Here is a 19,312-nt window from a genome sequence, read left to right as displayed (position 1 = left end):
TGAGTGTTCAGCTGGCAAATTGATCACTCTGAGATGGCAAAAGAAAAATAAAGACAAAGGAACGGACTGAGTCGTGATGTACTACTTGCGATCGGCAGGAATTGCAATACGCGAATCGTTGCCCGAGCGCTCTGTAGGTAGCGCTGGTAGCGCTATCATGCGGGGCGCTCGAGATGTACGTTTACGGTGTGTTGCAGTTCCAGCATTGCTCATAAATCCCTGCGCTTTTCTTCGTTCGCTTTCTTCGCATGCCGTGTGCCAATATCGCGAAGCGATGGTGCACTGGCCAGTTGACAGGCGCAACTTGTCGTGCGTATAGCGCGGCGTGCTTCGTAATGCTACGCCGCCGCTGCTCGAAGGGCCAGTGTATCGCCACTTCGCCACGTGGTCAATTAGACGTGTCAAGTCTGGAAAAAGCAGACAGCGGGCACGCAGGTATTGATGCACATAGCTTTAGCTGCAATGGCTCGACACTTGTTTCTCAAGCGCGCCGCACGTTAGCACCACGGGCTCGACCCTGGAATACGACAAACAGAATGAACGGACGATATGCCGTTCATTCGGTCTCTCCTGAACCATATATTGCTCTGTATTTGTCTATATCATCTACCAATAAGCCTAAATTTGCCCTTTTTCTCATGTTTTAAGTAATACTGAATGAGACAGTATGTTGGGGTGCTATAACGTAAAACTAGTCCCAACTTTTCTATTCCAATTTTGTAATCAGCCCTCCGCGAAAGGTCAAAAACTTTTTGGACCACCTTCCTTGCACCTGTCTGTCAAGCGACGTCATCAAAATCACGATATCTCCCCATCTGATACGTGAACACGGATTATGCATGATTTGACCGAACAAAAGAAAAATAGTTTTTGATTCGACACCTTTTCGCTGTTAGCCTTCGGCTATTGGTCAGATGCTTTCGGGCTGCACCTACTTCACCTGCCTGTCACGCGACGTCACAAAACCGCAAAACTCACCGCCTCAAAGTGAGGTGTGCGCGTTAAAGATGCATTATTATGCCGAACAAAACTCAATTTTCTTCTGAATAGCCGCCGGCTGCCCCGTTCCGAAAGGAATAAAAGATGGCTGCCGCCGATTGATCAGGCACTGGCTACTCAGCATCTGCCGGAGAGCATGAGTATATTTGCGTAGAATAAGTTTTCTGCGTGGCCACGTAACGTTTTCGAGCACTTTCGGCACGTTTACGACATCGTTCTGCAAACTCTTTTCTGAGGATCCGTTTTAGCGTCGCTCTTAAGCTTCCGTTGCATGCCGCCGCGATTTTCGACCGGCCACTGCAAGATAAGTAAGGGAAAGCGGGCCAATCGCAGACTCCGGCACTACCCTCTTCATCCGGTTATCAATTTTCAGTGCACTGGCTCGGCCCCATCGAATCCCTCTCCACTTGAGCGTGCTCCTGGCCTTTTGTCAGCAAATTAGATAAGACAATCCGCTCAGTGTAGGCAATAGTATTCGTTTTTCAAGCAAGCAAACGTGACTTCCTATGAACGAAGAGAGCGTTTGATTTTTCTGTTCAGACAACCCTTCGAGTGACCGCCCGATGCTTGCGTCGGAGGTTACGCAAATTTGACGTCAAGAGATTGGAATAAAAACGTAAAGCATATTGGAATGGTTTTACGTTATAGGACCCTTGGTTTAGGCTATATTGAGCTGAGAACGATGATGCTGCAAGAAAATTTGAATACTTGCACGACCTCTATTCTATATCGCAAAGTGCAGAATATATGAGTTAGGGAGAGAGAATGAAAACAAGCCTGCACTAAATTTAGGTGATGTCAAAGAAAATAATTCACACCTGCGGACCATCCTAATAAATTATGTTTAACGCAACTGCATAGGAATGAGCAGCCACCTGAGTATGTGATCAACAGTGTCAATTTATTATCGAGTGGCAGGGTACGCTGTAAGCGCAAAACCTTCGACGCTGTTCATAAACTCGACAACGTTTTACTGTGCAATCATTTTTTTTTTATTTCCTGGACACTCACTCTTTCTTCCATTTGCTGCTAATGTTCAAGTGGGTACACTTATGCGTCACGCTGTCACATACTTTTCTGTCCACTCGCCCAGGTTTATTTTCTTGTACTGTCCTCTAGTGTATCGCGCCGTGGAATTTGCATGTGTCAAAAAGCAATCCGTCTTCTATACCTTTACGCCTTGCTCCATTACGAAAGTCCACTGGTTACACGTTGAATCTTAATGCAATACGTTCCGCCTTCTAGCTAGTTGTCTGTTGCTCGGCGCTGAACATACCCCTGTCTTTCAAAATTGTTTTTTTTTTGTTGTTGTTGTTTGTGCGGCACCATTGCAGTTTCGCTGTGCATGACTGTGCCACTTTCCATCGCAAGCGGCCTCTTGTTAACCTCTTGTGACACTTTTCTTTTTCTTGACAGAAACCGTGCAGAGGCAGTCTGAATAACTCTGGCCTTACATAAATGAGTTTAGACGGTTCATAGAAAGTCTATAGACTTTTTATAGACGACCTTGCCTTTCTATAGGTTAGGTCTTTTGTTTGTACAAAGTCTCCAGACCAAATTTGTTCACACACACACACACACACACACACACACACACACACACACACACACACACACACACACACACACACACACACACACGCACACACACATATATATATATATTATTGCTGCGCGACTGGCAGCGGAAAAACACTTATTGGAGCACGTGTTGAGCAACAGGAGTTTCTCATGTTGCTCTACAAGTTTCTCATTGGGACTTTTCATCCAATTATAATAATTGAGAAGTTGATTAATTAAGACTATTTATCTAATCAGGGGGAGCGCATAAAATAATCTGACTATCTTCAAGCGACGGTAAAGAACATTACCTTGGTTCTCTACAGCTACGTAGCATTTGCATATGTTAAAGTTTGGCTCCCTGTAAACACCCTATATATTTCTTTGCAATTTGAATTATTCTCCACGGTTTCATATCACGGCTGATGAACGCCATAGGGTGGGACATCACCAAAGGTCATGTTAACTTGTGCGAACAGACCGAACACCATTTGTGGTAAGGCGTGAGATGAACTAGAAAACAGCCGATACTGTAAAAATCTTATTGCTTCAGGTTTATAGGTTTATGCCGTCTATAAATTGACTATAGATAAAAGTCGTTTATTTCGGCCCAATCCGTGTACGCTGTAGCCAAGCGCAGGTGCCGGTGGATAATACGGAGCTACGTTAGATAAATTGCCACAGAGAGCTCTCCACATGCCAGTTACGAGCACTCTCGTGAGGCACCCTTCCAAGCGCCTCATCGGTAAAGCCCCCCCTAGGCATTACTCGTAGCATCGCCATTAGAACAGCGCCAGCAACGCCTCGCGCTTGGCGATACAGCGCGTGTCTCTCGTACACGCGCACATTGCAGCGCTCGAGTCTCCCGCCCATTAAGAAGTCATGGCGTGGCTCCTGGCTTTGGGGGGCACGTGAAAGTGTGTTCGGTGTGGAGAGGCTCCTGGCTTTGGGGGGCACGTGAAAGTGTGTTCGGTGTGGAGAGGCTCCTGGCTTTGGGGGGCACGTGAAAGTGTGTTCGGTGTGGAGAGGCTCCTGGCTTTGGGGGGCACGTGAAAGTGTGTTCGGTGTGGAGAGGCGGTCGACTATTGAATAGGCGCCTGTTAATTCTTCTTGTAAATTGTGCGAATGCTTTAGTATTGAGTTTCCGGGCACAATTTTAGCTACAAGCGGATTCCAAACAGGCATCAAACAAACAGTACAGAGACTCGTAATGTTTTTAGCCGACAACGCAGACTTTGTGAGTTTGCGATGAACCGATGTCATGCATCTGGTGTGCGCATTGTGTGTCGTCCGGCTCTCAGATACGTTTCACGTTGTCCTTATATCTCGTCTGCATCACTAACATTGCGTGATTTTTCGTTGACTGATATCCTGCACTATAAACTCATCAAACTTTCTCATTTACTTAAAATGTGTGCCAAATCGTCTGAGCCTACCCAGTCCTTCGCAGGCGGTATGCCTGCGCGGCCGCGCATATGCGTACGTCATTGCTGTACTGACTGCTTTGAACTATAAGAGAAAATTTGCAACAACATGTGTGTGGGTATACCATTTGGCGGTGCGCTGGAAGATACGCTACAAGTGCACTGTATTATTCATTGTCGCTGGTGATAACGAGTGCGCCAGGCACGTAAACGCTTGTTGCAGCGGTGTGCGGTGTCTGCCTGTACCATGGTGTCAGTGTATGCGTGTCTTCTTTGTGGCATCACACGTCAACTACACTAAACGGTAAGTTTTATCAAAGGTGTTCTCCGTTAATAGCTCATGATTAGGTGAGCGCATTTCGTAGGCCGAACCGGCTGCATGTAGCGTAGGCGAATTGGGCATAGCGTCGTTTTATCGCCTACATGATTTGAGAACGCGCTCTTGTTCTCGCATCTACTATATGGAATGCTTTACGGCAAGCGATCGCTCACGATTGTTGATTTTTAACGTCATAGTTGATGTGCGGAAAAAAGAAAATACACCATGTTTTTCCTGATACTGAGCAGCCACTAAGCGGATTGTGTGTGTTTAGCAGCCAGTGTGGTAGGTCTCGCGGCAAGGTTCTAAATGGTGTTGTATAAGTCGCGGGTCGCTTTTTTCGTCGCGACGATAGATTGCATTTTTTGTTAGAAGAACTGCTCCAGGAGGCCGCGTGTAGCCGGCAAACGGGGGCCTCAGGAGAGCAGGCGGCGCAGGATCTCCGGGGCATCCAAGGGGTAGCGGGGGGATCAAAGCTGGAAGCAGGGCGGCCCGTTGCTTGAGACCCTATTCACTTTTGTCTATAGACATTCTGCAGACCTTTGTCTACAAACGTGAGTTTTCATTAATCTATAAACAGTCATAGAGTGTCTATAGACCCCGACATTTTATAGACTAGTCTATAAAAGGTGTAAGGCCAAAAGTCATTAGACTGGTCTATAGGAATAGTCTATAGGCAGTCTATAGACATCTGTCTATAGAAATTGCATAGACTTCAGTCTACAAAAGTAGAACTGTATGAGCCTATACACTTTTGTCTATAGACATTCTGTAGACAGTTGTCTACAAATGTGAATTTTCATTAATATATAGTGACAATTTATAGACTCAGACTTTTCTATAAACTAGTCTATAAAAAGTGTAAGGCCATAAGTCTATAGACTGCATAGACTAGTCTAAAGAAATATCTATAGACGGTCTATACACTTCATAGACAAATGTCTATAGGCTCTGTATAAAAATGTTCGTAAAGGTGGAGCGCTACAAACATAAAACAAATTAAGTTGAGTTGGACTTAATCAACATTGATTGATCTAATTAAAACAACAAGACACAATATTTTTTTAACATTTAGAAAAGTTTCACTCCGAAAAAAGAAAGAAATGTGCGGTAACAGGACCCCAGAAGGACGAAACACCACACGCACTACCTATCATCTGGTGGTTCTTAGGAAGGACTTCCCGCGTGTCCCAGTGTGTTTCGCAGCGCGCATCAGTATTTTAGTGAATAAATATAGCATCGCTGCACCTACACGGCAATCTCTGTAGAAATAAGAATATAAGATGGCGAAACTATTACATATGGGCGTTGTAACCGCCACAATCGTCGAATACGTGTTGGTCTAATGCAGTATGCATCACTTGCCAGCCCATGAGTCATGACAAGGGTACATGTGTGCCCATTTCCTTGCCCAGTCGCAAATGGCAATACCCTTAAATAATTAATTCTAACTCCTGTATTTAAGAGGAAGCTTTATTTTGGGGTAGGCTCCGATGTCTCTATTCAAACACTTGTAAAATGCAGAAATGCTTTTATGAGGCGACTTCAGGACTGATGTGAATTAAACTTTGTGCACTTAAAAGAGAAAGTTAAATTGTAGTGTTTGTAGGAAGCAAACTCTGAATTTAGGGCCGGGAATTCCTTTACTAAAATTCACCAAAACTGGAAGGCATAAAAAATTTATAGTTTACAATCCCGTAACTGTGCATGAAAAACAGATATCACTGTTATGTAAACTGCATCTGTTAGGGCAACTCCTGCAAACAAATTTTCTACAATTTACAGCTTACACGGAATTGTTAGTGTGTTTATTAGAGTTTTGCAAAAGTCTTACAAATAAGTGCTATACTTCAAAGCGGTGTATGATACATTAATTTTCTTCCCTTTAAGTATGTAACGGAATTGTGTTATCGCTCTTTTTTTATTGCTGTGTTATTGAGTTAGAAACTTCATACCCCACCCCCTTCTTTTTTAATTTTGCAATGTTTAACAATTCTTTTATTTAATTGGCGGCTTAAATACAAATATCCGTACTACATTCCCTATATTGCAACTTTTTGCTTTTAGGCGCACCAAACCCAATCAAATTTGTTGCAGTTCTTGCGGTTTCAACGAGTTGTCCGCTGTTATGCGTTTGGATAAGAGTCCCGGGCTAACGATTCATCTTAATGAAAAAGCTTCAATAGAGAAAGGAATAATAAGGAAGAGGAAAAGGCTAGACAGAAATTAGTTGTGTAGGCAAATTATTCACGTGTAGCTTGCCTAATCTTACCAGTGACACATTTCGCTTTGTCTCGTCGCAACACTGTTATAAGCACAAAAGGATTACCGAGAACCGGAGAAGCTATTGTGTTCATTCTATAAGTCCACTGTCATAGTGCTTGTTGTCACAGGCGTTCGCGGACTGCAAATTATCAGAGGGTGGTTTGCCATGCATTTTAACAAATTTCCTGTCTTTAATAGTGTTGCTGTGCTGCTGTTTGGGCGCTTGCTGCAGCAATATGCAAATCTTTATTTAGCGTAATTCGTAGTGCTCTGACACTCCTGCTTAAGCAAGAAAGTTATGCATATCATTTTAAGTGGCTCTCCTACAATTTTTATTTTGTTGGACTACGGATCACCGAAGATACATACGTTTTCTCTACTTTTATCCTACAATGTATTCATTAGCGTTATTAAAAAGAACTGGTTATCACGAAGTGAATTTGCAGACAGACAGTAAACACAGTAATGGTATGCAATCAGGGACAAAGCAGAGGACGTCGACAAATAATAAAAACATTTAACCAACTTGCCATCCAGCTCATGTCACTCCAGTGACTGAACCACTATTTACGGCCACAGAAATGTACATTTGCAGTCTTCATATGCGCAGTGACGGTTAGAGATTTTGGTGAAGCACCACACGATGTCTTACGAGTCTCGAAAACTGGTAACGGAATTTCGCGATGCACGGCCACTGTAGCTATATATGTGTGTTGGTTTAGATATTGCAAATACTCCTGATATCGTTCGTCTTTCGAATGAGTAACTTAGCATAGCTCTACGTCATTAGCGTTTTCAACATAATACTTTTACATTGCAGAGTATCCCGCCGTGTCTAGGACCATTACTCGTTTGGTAATCTTACTTGCAGCTCGTGTATTGCTGATGACGTGTCGCCAAGAGCTTGGAAACGTTAAACGGATACTATGGTTTCATACAGCCGAAAAGGCAAAATAAGCTTTATGATATTCAGCTAATGCTTTTATCGACTAATATATGCAACTTTGATGGCTGGTCCTGTTGGCTTCTGCGGAGTTGATGATGTATTATATTCGCAATTTCCATTAACCTAAAATACGGTTTTTTCCCATTACATTACCTTCGGTTTAATGAGTGAACAGACCATTAACACTGAGTGGCCCCTGTAATTTTTACGCATATTCGTGCAGCGTTTCTCTTGTGAGGAATTCCTGCCAGACAAGGATGAATACAGCCCGCAGTATATTTTAATGCCGGCGACGGCTTGTTTGTTCGCACTAAGTTATGCGCCGGAATGTCTTGCTTGTTAAGTCTCCTTGGTGAATAGTATAATATTAAAGCACCCAATAAAAACGCTTAAGGTGGACGTTCGCTCTCACTATACGGAACATTAACTCAGATATCTCACGTTTTATGTGCGTTGTATCTCCAACCGTGCTATGAAAACGGTAAAGGGCGAAGTTTGATGTCGCCGTATTCGTTACAACCACCTCGAAATCACTGCTCCATTTGTCAGTAACTTTTTGAAATATATTTTTAGTAATCCTTGCGCAGTTTAATGAGCTCTGCTGACAGCGGTAGTGTGCACCTGTATGACCCAAATAACGAAGTTCATGAGGCGTGGTTGTGCTTCCATTTCCGATTTCATGGCGCAATTACCTCGGGTTTCTCAATAGCGCCGCCGTTATATTCACGACGGTGAATAAGCACTAAGTTGTCGGATAAGAATAAACCACATGGTATCTGAAACTGTGGTTCGGCGTTTATTTGAGTTACAGGATGTTCAGTGTGAGTTTCGCGCGTTCAGCAGCGGACGTTGGTTCTGCAATCTCAATGCGTCCACTGCAGTCATTTATGTAAAGAAGGGCCCAACGTGGGTTTGGCCTTTTAGGGACGCCATTTGCAGCATTCCGTTGCCGTGAGTTTGGCAACAAAATTTTATTTTGCAACGCGACCTTCTCAGATCCTGTCAAAATATTTACTACAGGGAAATGAGGCGTTGCTCAAGAATTGCAAAACAACCATAACATATTTCATGCAACCTGTGCTTTTACACTAGTTCGAAAGCATGGGTTCTGTAGCAACAGTGCCATAAAAGTTACGATTATATTAGGCTTGCACTAAATTATTCTCCTTTTCTTCTCTTGGAGCGAAATGATGCAGGACCGGTTAATGAACTAAAGTAGTTTATCGACTGCACCGTTTTTTTCAGCGTGTATTTTTAAAGTGGCAATATAAAGGAAAAAACTTGAGAGCGAGGTGTAATGAGAATTAGGAGAGAACATACATTGTTTAACGTGCACGTGGCATAAAGTAAAACGCTCTTAGGTAGATAGTAGCACAACGTAATGGCATTCAAAAATTGCGTATTAGTAGGTAGCTTGTACACAATATCTTTCCCTATATAATAATAATAATAATTCAAAAAATAAACTACGCACGTCTCCAGTAGGCGTAGGAGTCATGGTTCTCGTTCGAATCGGATGAACGGAGGGTGTGGAGTCCGAAGTCGGTGATCTTCAACACGAATCGGCTGTCGACCACACAGTTTGACGACTTGAGATTTCCGTGGCTGTGAATGACGCTATTGTGCAAGTACGCCATGCCCTGGAAATTAAACCAGAAAAAGAAGAAGGCCGTGACGGGGTGCGGTTGCAACAAGCCTTGTGAATGATACCTCATCATAAACGGTCGTGTGGATCACGAAACAAAAAAGCCTTAAAAAAAAAAACACGAGAAGCATAATACCTTAGTACCTCTTTGTCTACTTTATACTTTGCGTCGTTATTCCTAATGTTGGAAGCGGGAACCTGCCAATCTGTGATCTAGGATAGAATTTTTTTTCTTCATGAGCGCATAAGCTAAGAAACCGACAATTTTGAAGGCAGGGACAGGAACAGTGAGCTTTGTTTCGAAATTTGCGACTTCCCACTCCTCTGTGGAATGCATGGTAATGCTTCTTTTGTTTTCCGTAAGATTCGTGCGTATTCCATGAAAGTTATTTGTAGTTATTTAAAGCTGTATTTTGTAAATTGATGGTCAGGCAAGAACGTAACTTTAAGCACATTATCTTCATCGGTCTCTTATGCTCCACCACCGTAACTTTTGGTTGTCGTTCTTATCCCACTAGATTACTGGGGAGGATATAAGAATGCAGTGATATTACTGCGGAGAACATCATTAACAGTGTGAAAAGAAAAGCTCCAAAGAGAATATTCATTAAGACGTACAAAATATTAAAGAATGAAAACGGGTAATTCTCACGTTGCCTTTATAAATGCATTCTTTTTGCTTGCAATTTCCTGTTGTCAGCAACAAATCATGCAAATTAAATCAAATGTAAGGCAGGAGGGATTGCACAGCAGCAGTGCTCTCCTGCTTTGACCTGTTATGCTTATTTTTGGCCATCTTTCACCCTTCAACAGGTTAAAACTAGGCCTACACTATACAGTACTACTACATTTCTATTGCCATAAATACGCTATACGAACCATAGGCCTCTGGTACATGTCTTACATCACTGAAGAAAGTGACTACTCTATGTGCTATAATTAGGCGATCATCGTCCACAGTATTTTTACAAACTAAAACACTGCACTTTTTGATAAGTTTACTCAAACGAACCCCCGCCTTGAATTTCAACACTTGCTTTATGAGTCTGACGAGGTGTAGTCGACAAAAATAAGGCCCGCTGAGTTAAGGAACAGTATTGAGTCTTCCCCTTGCATCAACATGCTTGTTCTTTTAATGCGAAACAATTATTTTGGCATGAAGCAGGAAATCCGGCGTCCTGCGTTAACATCCAATGGTATGAAAACCTACCTGGCCAAGTGATGAGGTCGTGTTCCCGGTATTGGACCTGCTTTGAGTCGCACAGTGAAATCTCCCGCTGATTAGCCATGGCGTCGGGCAGACAGTGTAGCTCAAACCAAAAAACTCACTTTGCACAATTCAAAAATTGGGTTGACCCACCTTCGAAATAGACCTGGCTCACTACCAAAATTGACTTGGCCTATGCCAAAAATTTGCGTGGCCTACCCTCAAAACTGACTTCACCCAATTCGAAAGTTGACTTTATCCACATTCAATATCGACCTGGCCCGCTCGCAAAATTGACTTAGCCCGCCCGCAAAATTGGCTGTGCGCAATTCCAAAATTTAGTTAACCCACGTTAAAAACCTAACTGACCCATTCCCAAAATTGGCTTGACCCACCCCCAAAATTTGGGTGGCCCACCCGCAGGAATGACTTTGCCCAATGCGAAACAATAATTGACCCACGTTCAAAACGCAAAATTGACTTTACCCACCCTCAGAATAGACTTTGCCCGATTCAAGCACATAGCCATAGAAAAGGTGCCGCGCAGAAGAGTCACACTGCTTTCGCATGCAGTGCACGCAAGGAGATTTAAGTGCATCTGCAACTTTCTACTAAAAAGCTGACACTGACAACTTTGAACTCGAAAATATGAGAGCTGCCAAAAGGCAAATGTGTTTGTGAGCCAACCACAAGGCATATCTGCCGGGCGGTTGCGTGCAATATTGTGCGTGATATTGTTACATCCTTTGAATCAGCGCGAAAAATGTCGCCCTGATTTTCGCATACAAGCCTTTTACATATACAAACGACGCACGATGATTACATTTCGGTGCCGTCTATCTTTTCGTTATATTGTGAGACTCAAATGCTTGAAGATTTATTCCATGTGACCTAATGACATGTGCACACAGATGGCGCCTTGCCTTTCTTGCGTTTTTTACCTCCTAAAGTTCAGTTGTTACACAGCGGTTGTCCTTGTGTCCGCCCTTTCTGTGTTGCCGTTGTTTTCCGCGCTGATTCAAAGAATGTAATAATTCTAGCCTTTCCACATTTCCACCTTACTGCGATATTGTTACAAGCCTCATTTTTTTTTCCATCTTACAGCAGATTCTATGACAGTGAAGGAAGAAGAATGTAGTTTTAATTGCCTCTTACCTAGTCCACTTCTAATTGAATGGTTATGCGCCACTGCGCTGAACCCTGATATTTTCGTATGGTATAATGTAATGTCTGCAAAGATATTATGATTAGGTCACCATTACGTAGAGCATGAAGTACCCTCTACGTGATGTTGCTCCCCCAGTGCTTTCGTAGCTTTCACTCCTGGTAGCTATGGCCCCTCCTTTAAAGTATAGGCTTACCTTTACAATGTCGTGCATAAGCGAATATCGAAACATCCAGTCGAGCTTGATCTCGTCGTTTTCAAGAATGTCCTAAAAAGACCGGACAAATGTGTGGTAAGTACTCGCGGCACCTGTTTTATAAATACCAGTAGATCAACTCAAGCATATTATGTAGCGTCATGTAATCAGGGCTTCTAACGGTCGCAGTCATGTAAATGCTAGTTGAAAGATACAAATAACGAAACATCTGGTTGTTGTTGCTAACAGCTCCGTTTTCCATTTCCATCTCGTTTGCACTGAACTAAAGTAGGTACTGTTTCTTTATTCTTATTGGAAGAAAATAGGAAAACAATATTTTGCTACCATTCAGTTTCGATGCAGAAGAGATGAACTCGTTGCCGGAATGAAGCCTCCGTTGTATTACAGAGTTACAAGAAGGCCCCGGTTTTCCTAGTCTCAACTCCCAACAGCAAATAAACGCCTACCTGCAAACTTCCTCGCGGACAGTATTCCGTGACCAGACAGCAGTGAGGAGGTTCTTCGCAGATTCCCAGAAAGCGTACGATATGATCGTGCTGCAGATCCTTCATCTGAAAGTGGAAATAACGTCTTCATGAGTCATGCAACGATTTCCAATGAACAATCAGCAGGATTTGTTAGCCCTGTATCACGGGAACGTCCCCTAGTACAGAAAGGAAAAACCCCTCAAAGCTCAGCGAATCATTTTTATTCCACCGAACTTCATATCTTAAAAAAGAGAGTGAGAGAGAGAAAATGATAAATGAAAGGTAGGGAGGTTAACCAGGACTGAGCCCGGTTGGCTACCCTACACTGGGGAAAGGGAAAGGGGGACGGAAAGATTAAAAAGAAAAGAGAGAAAGTCCACTGGAGATATCAGTCGGTCACTCAGTCCGGATCACAGACGCATGACTCAAGCCGGTCGCTTTCAAATATCGCAGCAGCGCTTTAGTGGCCTTTTGTAGCTGTGATATGCGAGGCCATGATCCCAAGATCTTGTTCAAGGTGAACGGCTTTCCATCTAGCTGATTGAGAGCTGTGCAGAGGTCTTGCCTTTCATTTTCATAAGATGGGCAGTAGCACAGTAGGTGTTCCATGGTTTCCTCGACACCGCAGGCATTGCACTCGGCGCTATCAGCCATTCCAATCAGAAATGCATAAGCATTTGTGAATGCGACGCCCAAACGTAAGCGGCACAGCACTGTTTCCTCATTTCGCGGAAGACCTGGTAACAGCCGCAGTTGCATAGAGGGATCGAGGGAATGCAAGCGATGGTGGGTGAATTCAGGTGTGTGCCACTTCTCCAATGTCAAAGAGTGCGCTAGCTTGCCTAAGTGTTGGGCTGCGTCGGTCCGCGATAAAGGTATTGAAACAAGGGTTGCTCCCTCGTGAGCTTTTCTAGCAGCTTCGCCAGCGAGGTCGTTGCCGGAGATACCGCAATGACCAGGCAGCCACTGAAACACGACGTCGTGTCCTTTCGCGATCATGTGATGGTGCATTTCTCGTATCTCCGACACGAGTTGTTCACATGACCCGCGACGAAGAGATGCCAGAAGACATTGTAAGGCCGCCTTCGAATCGCAGAATATAGCCCACCGATTAGCCAGTTGGTTATTAATATAATCAACGGCACATCGGAGGGCAACAAGCTCCGAACTAGTCGATGTTGTCAGGTGAGAAATCTTGTATTGGATGCTTAGTGAACGGGATGGTATAACCACTGCGCTGGTGGAGCTGGTCTGAGTGGAAGAGCCATCCGTATATATATGTACTCGATCAAAGTAGAAAGTGTGCAAACAATCCAGAGCTGCTTGCTTCAAGGCCAAGGTAGGCAGGTCGGTCTTCTTTCTTATCCCTGGAATCGTAAGACGCACTTGAGGTTGTTTTAAACACCACAAAGCTGAGGTTGAACGTGCAGAGGGTGTGAAACCTGATGGTAAGGAGGCACGATGGAAGTTGACCTTGTTGGAGAAGGACGCCTGTGGTCGTCGTTCTGGCAGGCACGCAAGAGAGCTTGACTGCATCCGTGAAACATGACGAACATGGGCTCTAAGCGTGTCGGTGCTGATGTAAGTCGTGATCGGATGGTCTTGAGCCATTATAATGGTTCCAGCTGTCGAGGCGCTGCGCGGAAGGCCTAGGCAAACACGTAGTGCCTGCGCCTGCACGCTCTGAAGTTGTCGAAGATTTGACTTGCATGTTTTAGCAAGCACGGGGGAGCTATAGCGTAGGAATCCGATGAACAGTGCTCGATATAACTGTAGCATGGAGCCCACTGACGATCCCCATGTTTTGCCGGCGATGAACTTGAAGACGTGAACAATAGATGTAAGCTTCTTCTTTAAGTGGGCAACATGAGGGCTCCAAGTGAGGTCCCGGTCTACAATGACGCCCAAAAACCGGTGATTTCTCTTGTAGGAGATAGGCTGACCATTGATGCATACTGGATAAGGAGTCGTCGTTTTTCGCGTAAAAGCGACTAATGCACATTTTTCTGTAGAGATGGTAAGGCCTTGTGTGTGAAGGTAGTCAGATGCCTGTGTTGCTGCTTTCTGTAGCCGTGCGCGAACCTGCAGGCGAGTGACCGCTGATGTCCAGATGCAGATGTCGTCGGCGTAGATTGAAACACTCACTGTTTCAGGTAGGGATTCGGCCAGCCCAAGAAGCGCGAGGTTGAAAAGAATAGGGCTTAGAACACCGCCTTGGGGAACGCCTCGGCATGTGTAGTGGTCGGTAGTCGGACCATCTTCCGTTCGTACGAACAAGGACCTTTGTGTCAAGTAGTTACTGACCCATCGATATACTCGCCCTCCTAGTTCAATTGTCAGAAGTGCGTCTAGAATGGTTTGATGGGAAACGTTGTCGTAAGCGCCTTTCACGTCAAGAAAGAGCGCTACTGATAATCGCTTCCGAGATTTTTGTTGTTCCACAGATGATACTAGATCGATGACACTGTCAATCGATGAACGACCGCGTCGAAATCCCGCCATAGAGTCAGGGTAAATTTTTTGGTATTCAAGGTACCATTCGAGACGCATGAGGATCATACGTTCCATGAGCTTCCCGACGCAGCTGGCAAGAGCTATAGGCCGATAGGATGCCAGTTCGAGCGGTGACTTTCCTGCTTTTAGAAGCGGTACCAGGCGGCTGCGTTTCCATTCCTGTGGGACGACACCATCTTGCCATGAACTATTAAAAAGGCTGAGGAGTTCTCTTCGTGCTTCTCTGCCTAGGTGGCGCAAAGCAGTATATGTTATGCCATCGGGTCCTGGTGAAGACGAACACCTGCATAGCGCCATAGCAGCTTCTAACTCTTCCATAGAGAATGGAGCGTCCATACTTGCATCTCGTGGGCCGGGGATGTTGCCTAGAGCCATGTCAGGGACTAAAACTGTGCCGCCGGCGACGTTCGCACAAAATTCCTCTGCGACGTCTATCTCGCGGCGGTTTTGATAGAGAGCAAGGGCGTTGAATGGGTGTCGTTGCTGGGGACTTGAGCAAAGGCCCCGTAGGGTACGCCACACACAGGACAATGGCTTGCGGGGGTCTAGTGAGTCGCAAAAACATTTCCATCTTTGATCCGCTAGCTTATCCATTCGGCGTTTGATCTTCTTTTGCATGCGCCGAGCTTCTCTGAGGTCAAGAATTGACTTCGTGCGCCTGTACCTCCTTTCAGCTCGGCGACGTAGTGCACGAAGCCTTTCCAATTCAATGTCATTCTCTGTGCGCTTTGATGGATGTGTGAAGCAGCGTGTACAATCTTGCATAGCGTCTGCAATTATGTCTTCTAATCTTCGTGCAATATGTGTCTTGCATGTGTCTTCTACGCGATTTTGAAAGACTGACCAGTCGATTTGGCGAGAGACTACCGGTAATGCGGCGTCTAGTGCATCGATTCTCACATAGGTCGGAATATGATCACTTCCATGGGTTTCAATATCAGTGAACCACTGCACGCTCAAAGTCAGGCAACGTGACACCAAAGTCAAGTCAAGGCAGCTACTGTATGTAGTTCCTCGCAGAAATGTCGGACTTCCTTCATTTAGAAGACACAGGTTGTGGCCTGATGCAAAGGATATTAGTGACCTGCCCCTCGAATTTATCCTGGAGCTTCCCCATATGTGGTGATGAGTGTTGAAGTCCCCTGTTATTATCCAAGGACCGGGAGTATCAGCCATAATATCTTCCAGTCTTTTTCTATCAAACTGACTTGTTGGGGAAAGGTAGACGCCAATAAGAGTAAAGGACAGCTTCTTCTTTTTCACAGTAACACAGACGTATTGGTTACCGTCGTGTGGCGCTACGTGTTGGGAAAAATACGTAAGGTCCTTGCGAATGTAAACCAGAACCTTACTACTACGGACACACGTGTTTGAAAGAAAAGATTCATATCCCGATAGTCTTATGGAGGCTGATAAGTTCGGTTCACAGATGACCAGTATAGGAAAATGGTTTGCAAATACGAACTGTCGGAAATCCGAAATACGAGACCTCAGGCCTCTCGCATTCCATTGGAATATGGAGGCACTTCTCACATCATCCCGGAACGATCTTTGTTGTTGTCGATGAGCCATGGTTCTGCTGTAGAAGTTCTCAAGCACTGGACTTCTGAAGGCTCGCCAGAACCGGACTGATGGCATCCAGCACTTGCAATGCACTTCGGGCTGTTGGTGTCTGTAGCTTGTCCAGTAGAACACGAATAGCACTCACCAGAGAGCTGATCATAACAACAATTTGTTGATCTTGGTCCGCCAATTTATCAGGAACAGACGAAGTGTCCCCTACTGCAGAAGTATCATTTCGCTCAGTAGAGGCATGTAGCTTCGGGAGTGCAGGCCACGCGTCAGCAGCCGTGCTGGTCGATGCACCCTTGTCCTTTGAGCTGACTGCGTTTGGCCTGGGCGGAAGAGTGGGTGGTAATATACGTGTGTGGCGTTCTGCAGAGGCTTTGGAGGCTCTTGATCGACGTCGGCGACGTGATCGTCGTCGCTTAATAGATACTGCTGCTTCTCGGTGAGACGAGTGGTCTCTAACCATTTTCTTCAATATTTGCATTTCCTTTCGAATCAAAGGGCATTCCTTCGAAGATGCATCGTGAGGGCCGCAGCAGTTTGTGCACTTCAGCACACTGGCCTCGCACGTGTTTGTGGTGTGGGGCCCAGTGCAGCGAGAACAGACGGTAGTGTTATTGCACACACTACTCACATGGCCAAGCTTCTTGCACTTCCAGCACTGCAGCGGTTTTGGTATAAAGGGGCGAACTGCGTGTCGGAAGTGGCCCACTTTTACGTGCGATGGGAGGGATTGGCCCTTAAATATGATCTTCACACACCGTGACGTGCCGAGACGAAACGCGTTTGTGATGATGGTGTTTTCCGTAGCTGGCTTGATTAAGATTGACAGATCGGAGTCGACGATGGTCTCGTCAACATCGTAAATTACGCCAGTACGGACTTGTTTGCCGAGCGGAATATAAGGGCGGACTTTCATCCCGCCAAGTTCCGTGACCTTGCGCAAGGAATCCAACGCAGCCGCGTGTTCTACGTGAATAGCTAGCACGTTCTTACGGGTGTTCACCCTGATGTCTTTGATTTTGTTTGGAACCAGCGCCTCTAGATGAGAAGACACGGCTTGCCTGTTGAGGCGTCTCAGGTTGTCAGTGGCGAGAACTGGCGAGAACAGGATGGTGAGCTCCTCGGTATCCCGCGAAGATCTTACGGTGGACTCACTCGAATTCGATGATGCGCTGAGAAATCTTCGCTTTGCTTTACGACTCCGCACCAGCTCGAAGGTGTCGTCGCAAGAATCTTCACTGCTGACATAGTACTGCATGGTGTCGTCGCTGTCAGTGTCGCTCTCGGTGCCGTTGCGCTTCCTGGAGGCAGCCGCCGCGGGCACTGCCGAGCCCGGCGGACGCGCGTGAGGCTCCATCTCCATCGCAGTTAAGGAGGAAATAGCAGTCCACTAGCAAAGTCTAAGAAATTCACAAAATGAGTAGAGCTGGAAGAGCCGGCGTTCTGCCTGAAAGACACTTCGTCTTCGTCCTCATATCTTAAAATTCTGATTTAAGTATATACGGCACACTTATTAGCCCATGTTATCGTTTTTTGCACAATAGAGAAAATTTCCCGTTGTGAATAGCTGAGCAAACCAATTGGCAATTTAGTAATTTCCCCACTAACTATTTTGCTCAACTTAGACTGCCATACTTTTGTTATGTACGGATGTACTCGCTATGGCCTGAAACTAATGTGAACAAGTTGTTTTAATTTTCTTTGATATGGAATGAAGCTGAAGCTTTACGTGACCATTGAATTTGAACGCAACATGAAATAGTACAGCAACGATCGTTTTCCCGAAATGACAGTTATATGAGGACTTAAGTCAACAACAACATGTCATGATGTTTGGTGAGATCTAGTCCGAAATCTGACCACCAAGCCATCCTTTCCAAAATTTCATTCAATAGAGCCTTCACCCCAACAGAAGGAAAATTATGAAAATCCACCCGCCATTTGTCTTGAATTAAATTGGTACGCCATGTTTGGAACTGAGGAAGCGGGCGTGGAATTCGCTGCTGCAGATGGGAAAAATTAGTTTTAAGGAAAGCGTCATATGATGTTCTTTGCTGCCGCCGTGGCCGCAATTCGATGCGAGGCAGATGCAAGAACGCTCGTGTAAGTGGATTAAACTTCACGTCAAAGAACCTCAGGCGGTCGAAATTAATCCAGAGTCCCCCACTATGGTGTACCTCGCAATCATATTGCGGTTTTAACACGTAAAACCCGAGAACTTAATTGATTATATAATGTGCTTCACGGCCCGATTATCTCCAAATGCTTATACGTATACCACGATGTTTTAAGGTATTACATGGTTAAGTCCTTGATAGCAGGAAGCGAAGATAGAAATTATTAATCTTGATTCTATGTGCTGCACACAAGCCTTTATTATCCCACAAAAATTACAAGACGCTTTATTTCCGCGAAAATTATTCACCATATTGACTGCCCTTGCCTTAGAGTTGTCTATTATTTCGGCCTGGCCTCACCTTATGCTGGCTTCCTAGTTAGCTCAAATGGTTGAAAATAGCGCCCCGGAAAGGCGTTGGCCCGGTTTAGATCCTCGGACAAGGCAAAATTTTTTTTCAGCTACGAATTTTTTTCTCAACAACCGATTAGAATTTTCTTTGTATCTTTGGCTACTTTCAGGTGGTTGACATGTTTTGTTCTCTCTTTTAAGGCACCGCCTTTTATATTCTTGTGACCGGACGGCATAGTAAAGTATACTTACGTTTTTCAGCTCCATTAGCAGTGATCGTGTGATTTCCAGCTTCATCTTGTTGAAAGGTCTTATTGCAACAACTTGGTCCTGTGTATGAGTCAGGGTACAATGCTAAGATATTTATGAGATCGTAGGAGACATTTGAAAAGGTCGTGTCAATGTCTACTCGCCTTGTAGAAACCAGTGCCGATAAAGACTTGGCGTCGGCCGCCGAAGAAGATCGCTTCTGAAGAGTTAGAGCTCTGGGAAAAGCAGATAAAAAAACGTGATATGAAGGCTGTCTTGTTACCTTGATTCCGATG

General features: G+C 44.8%; 1 protein-coding gene across 1 annotated transcript in view; it reads right to left on the bottom strand.

Annotated features, from left to right (window-relative positions):
• Nucleotides 1-19,312, bottom strand: part of LOC126531601 (atrial natriuretic peptide receptor 1-like) — a 199,702-nt gene that overhangs the window by 35,616 nt on the left and 144,774 nt on the right. The window contains exons 9-13 of the mRNA XM_050179199.2: nucleotides 19,181-19,252; nucleotides 19,020-19,097; nucleotides 12,194-12,298; nucleotides 11,727-11,798; nucleotides 8,988-9,153 (exon numbers count right to left, since the gene is read on the bottom strand). Of these exons, the coding sequence (XP_050035156.1) occupies nucleotides 8,988-9,153; nucleotides 11,727-11,798; nucleotides 12,194-12,298; nucleotides 19,020-19,097; nucleotides 19,181-19,252 (493 nt within the window). The remainder of the gene's footprint in view (nucleotides 1-8,987; nucleotides 9,154-11,726; nucleotides 11,799-12,193; nucleotides 12,299-19,019; nucleotides 19,098-19,180; nucleotides 19,253-19,312) is intronic.

The sequence above is a fragment of the Dermacentor andersoni genome, chromosome 5 (genome assembly GCF_023375885.2).
Source record: "Dermacentor andersoni chromosome 5, qqDerAnde1_hic_scaffold, whole genome shotgun sequence".
Taxonomy (NCBI): domain Eukaryota; kingdom Metazoa; phylum Arthropoda; class Arachnida; order Ixodida; family Ixodidae; genus Dermacentor; species Dermacentor andersoni.
Note: the sequence above shows the minus strand (reverse complement) of the source record. Positions and strands in the feature narration are given on the sequence as shown.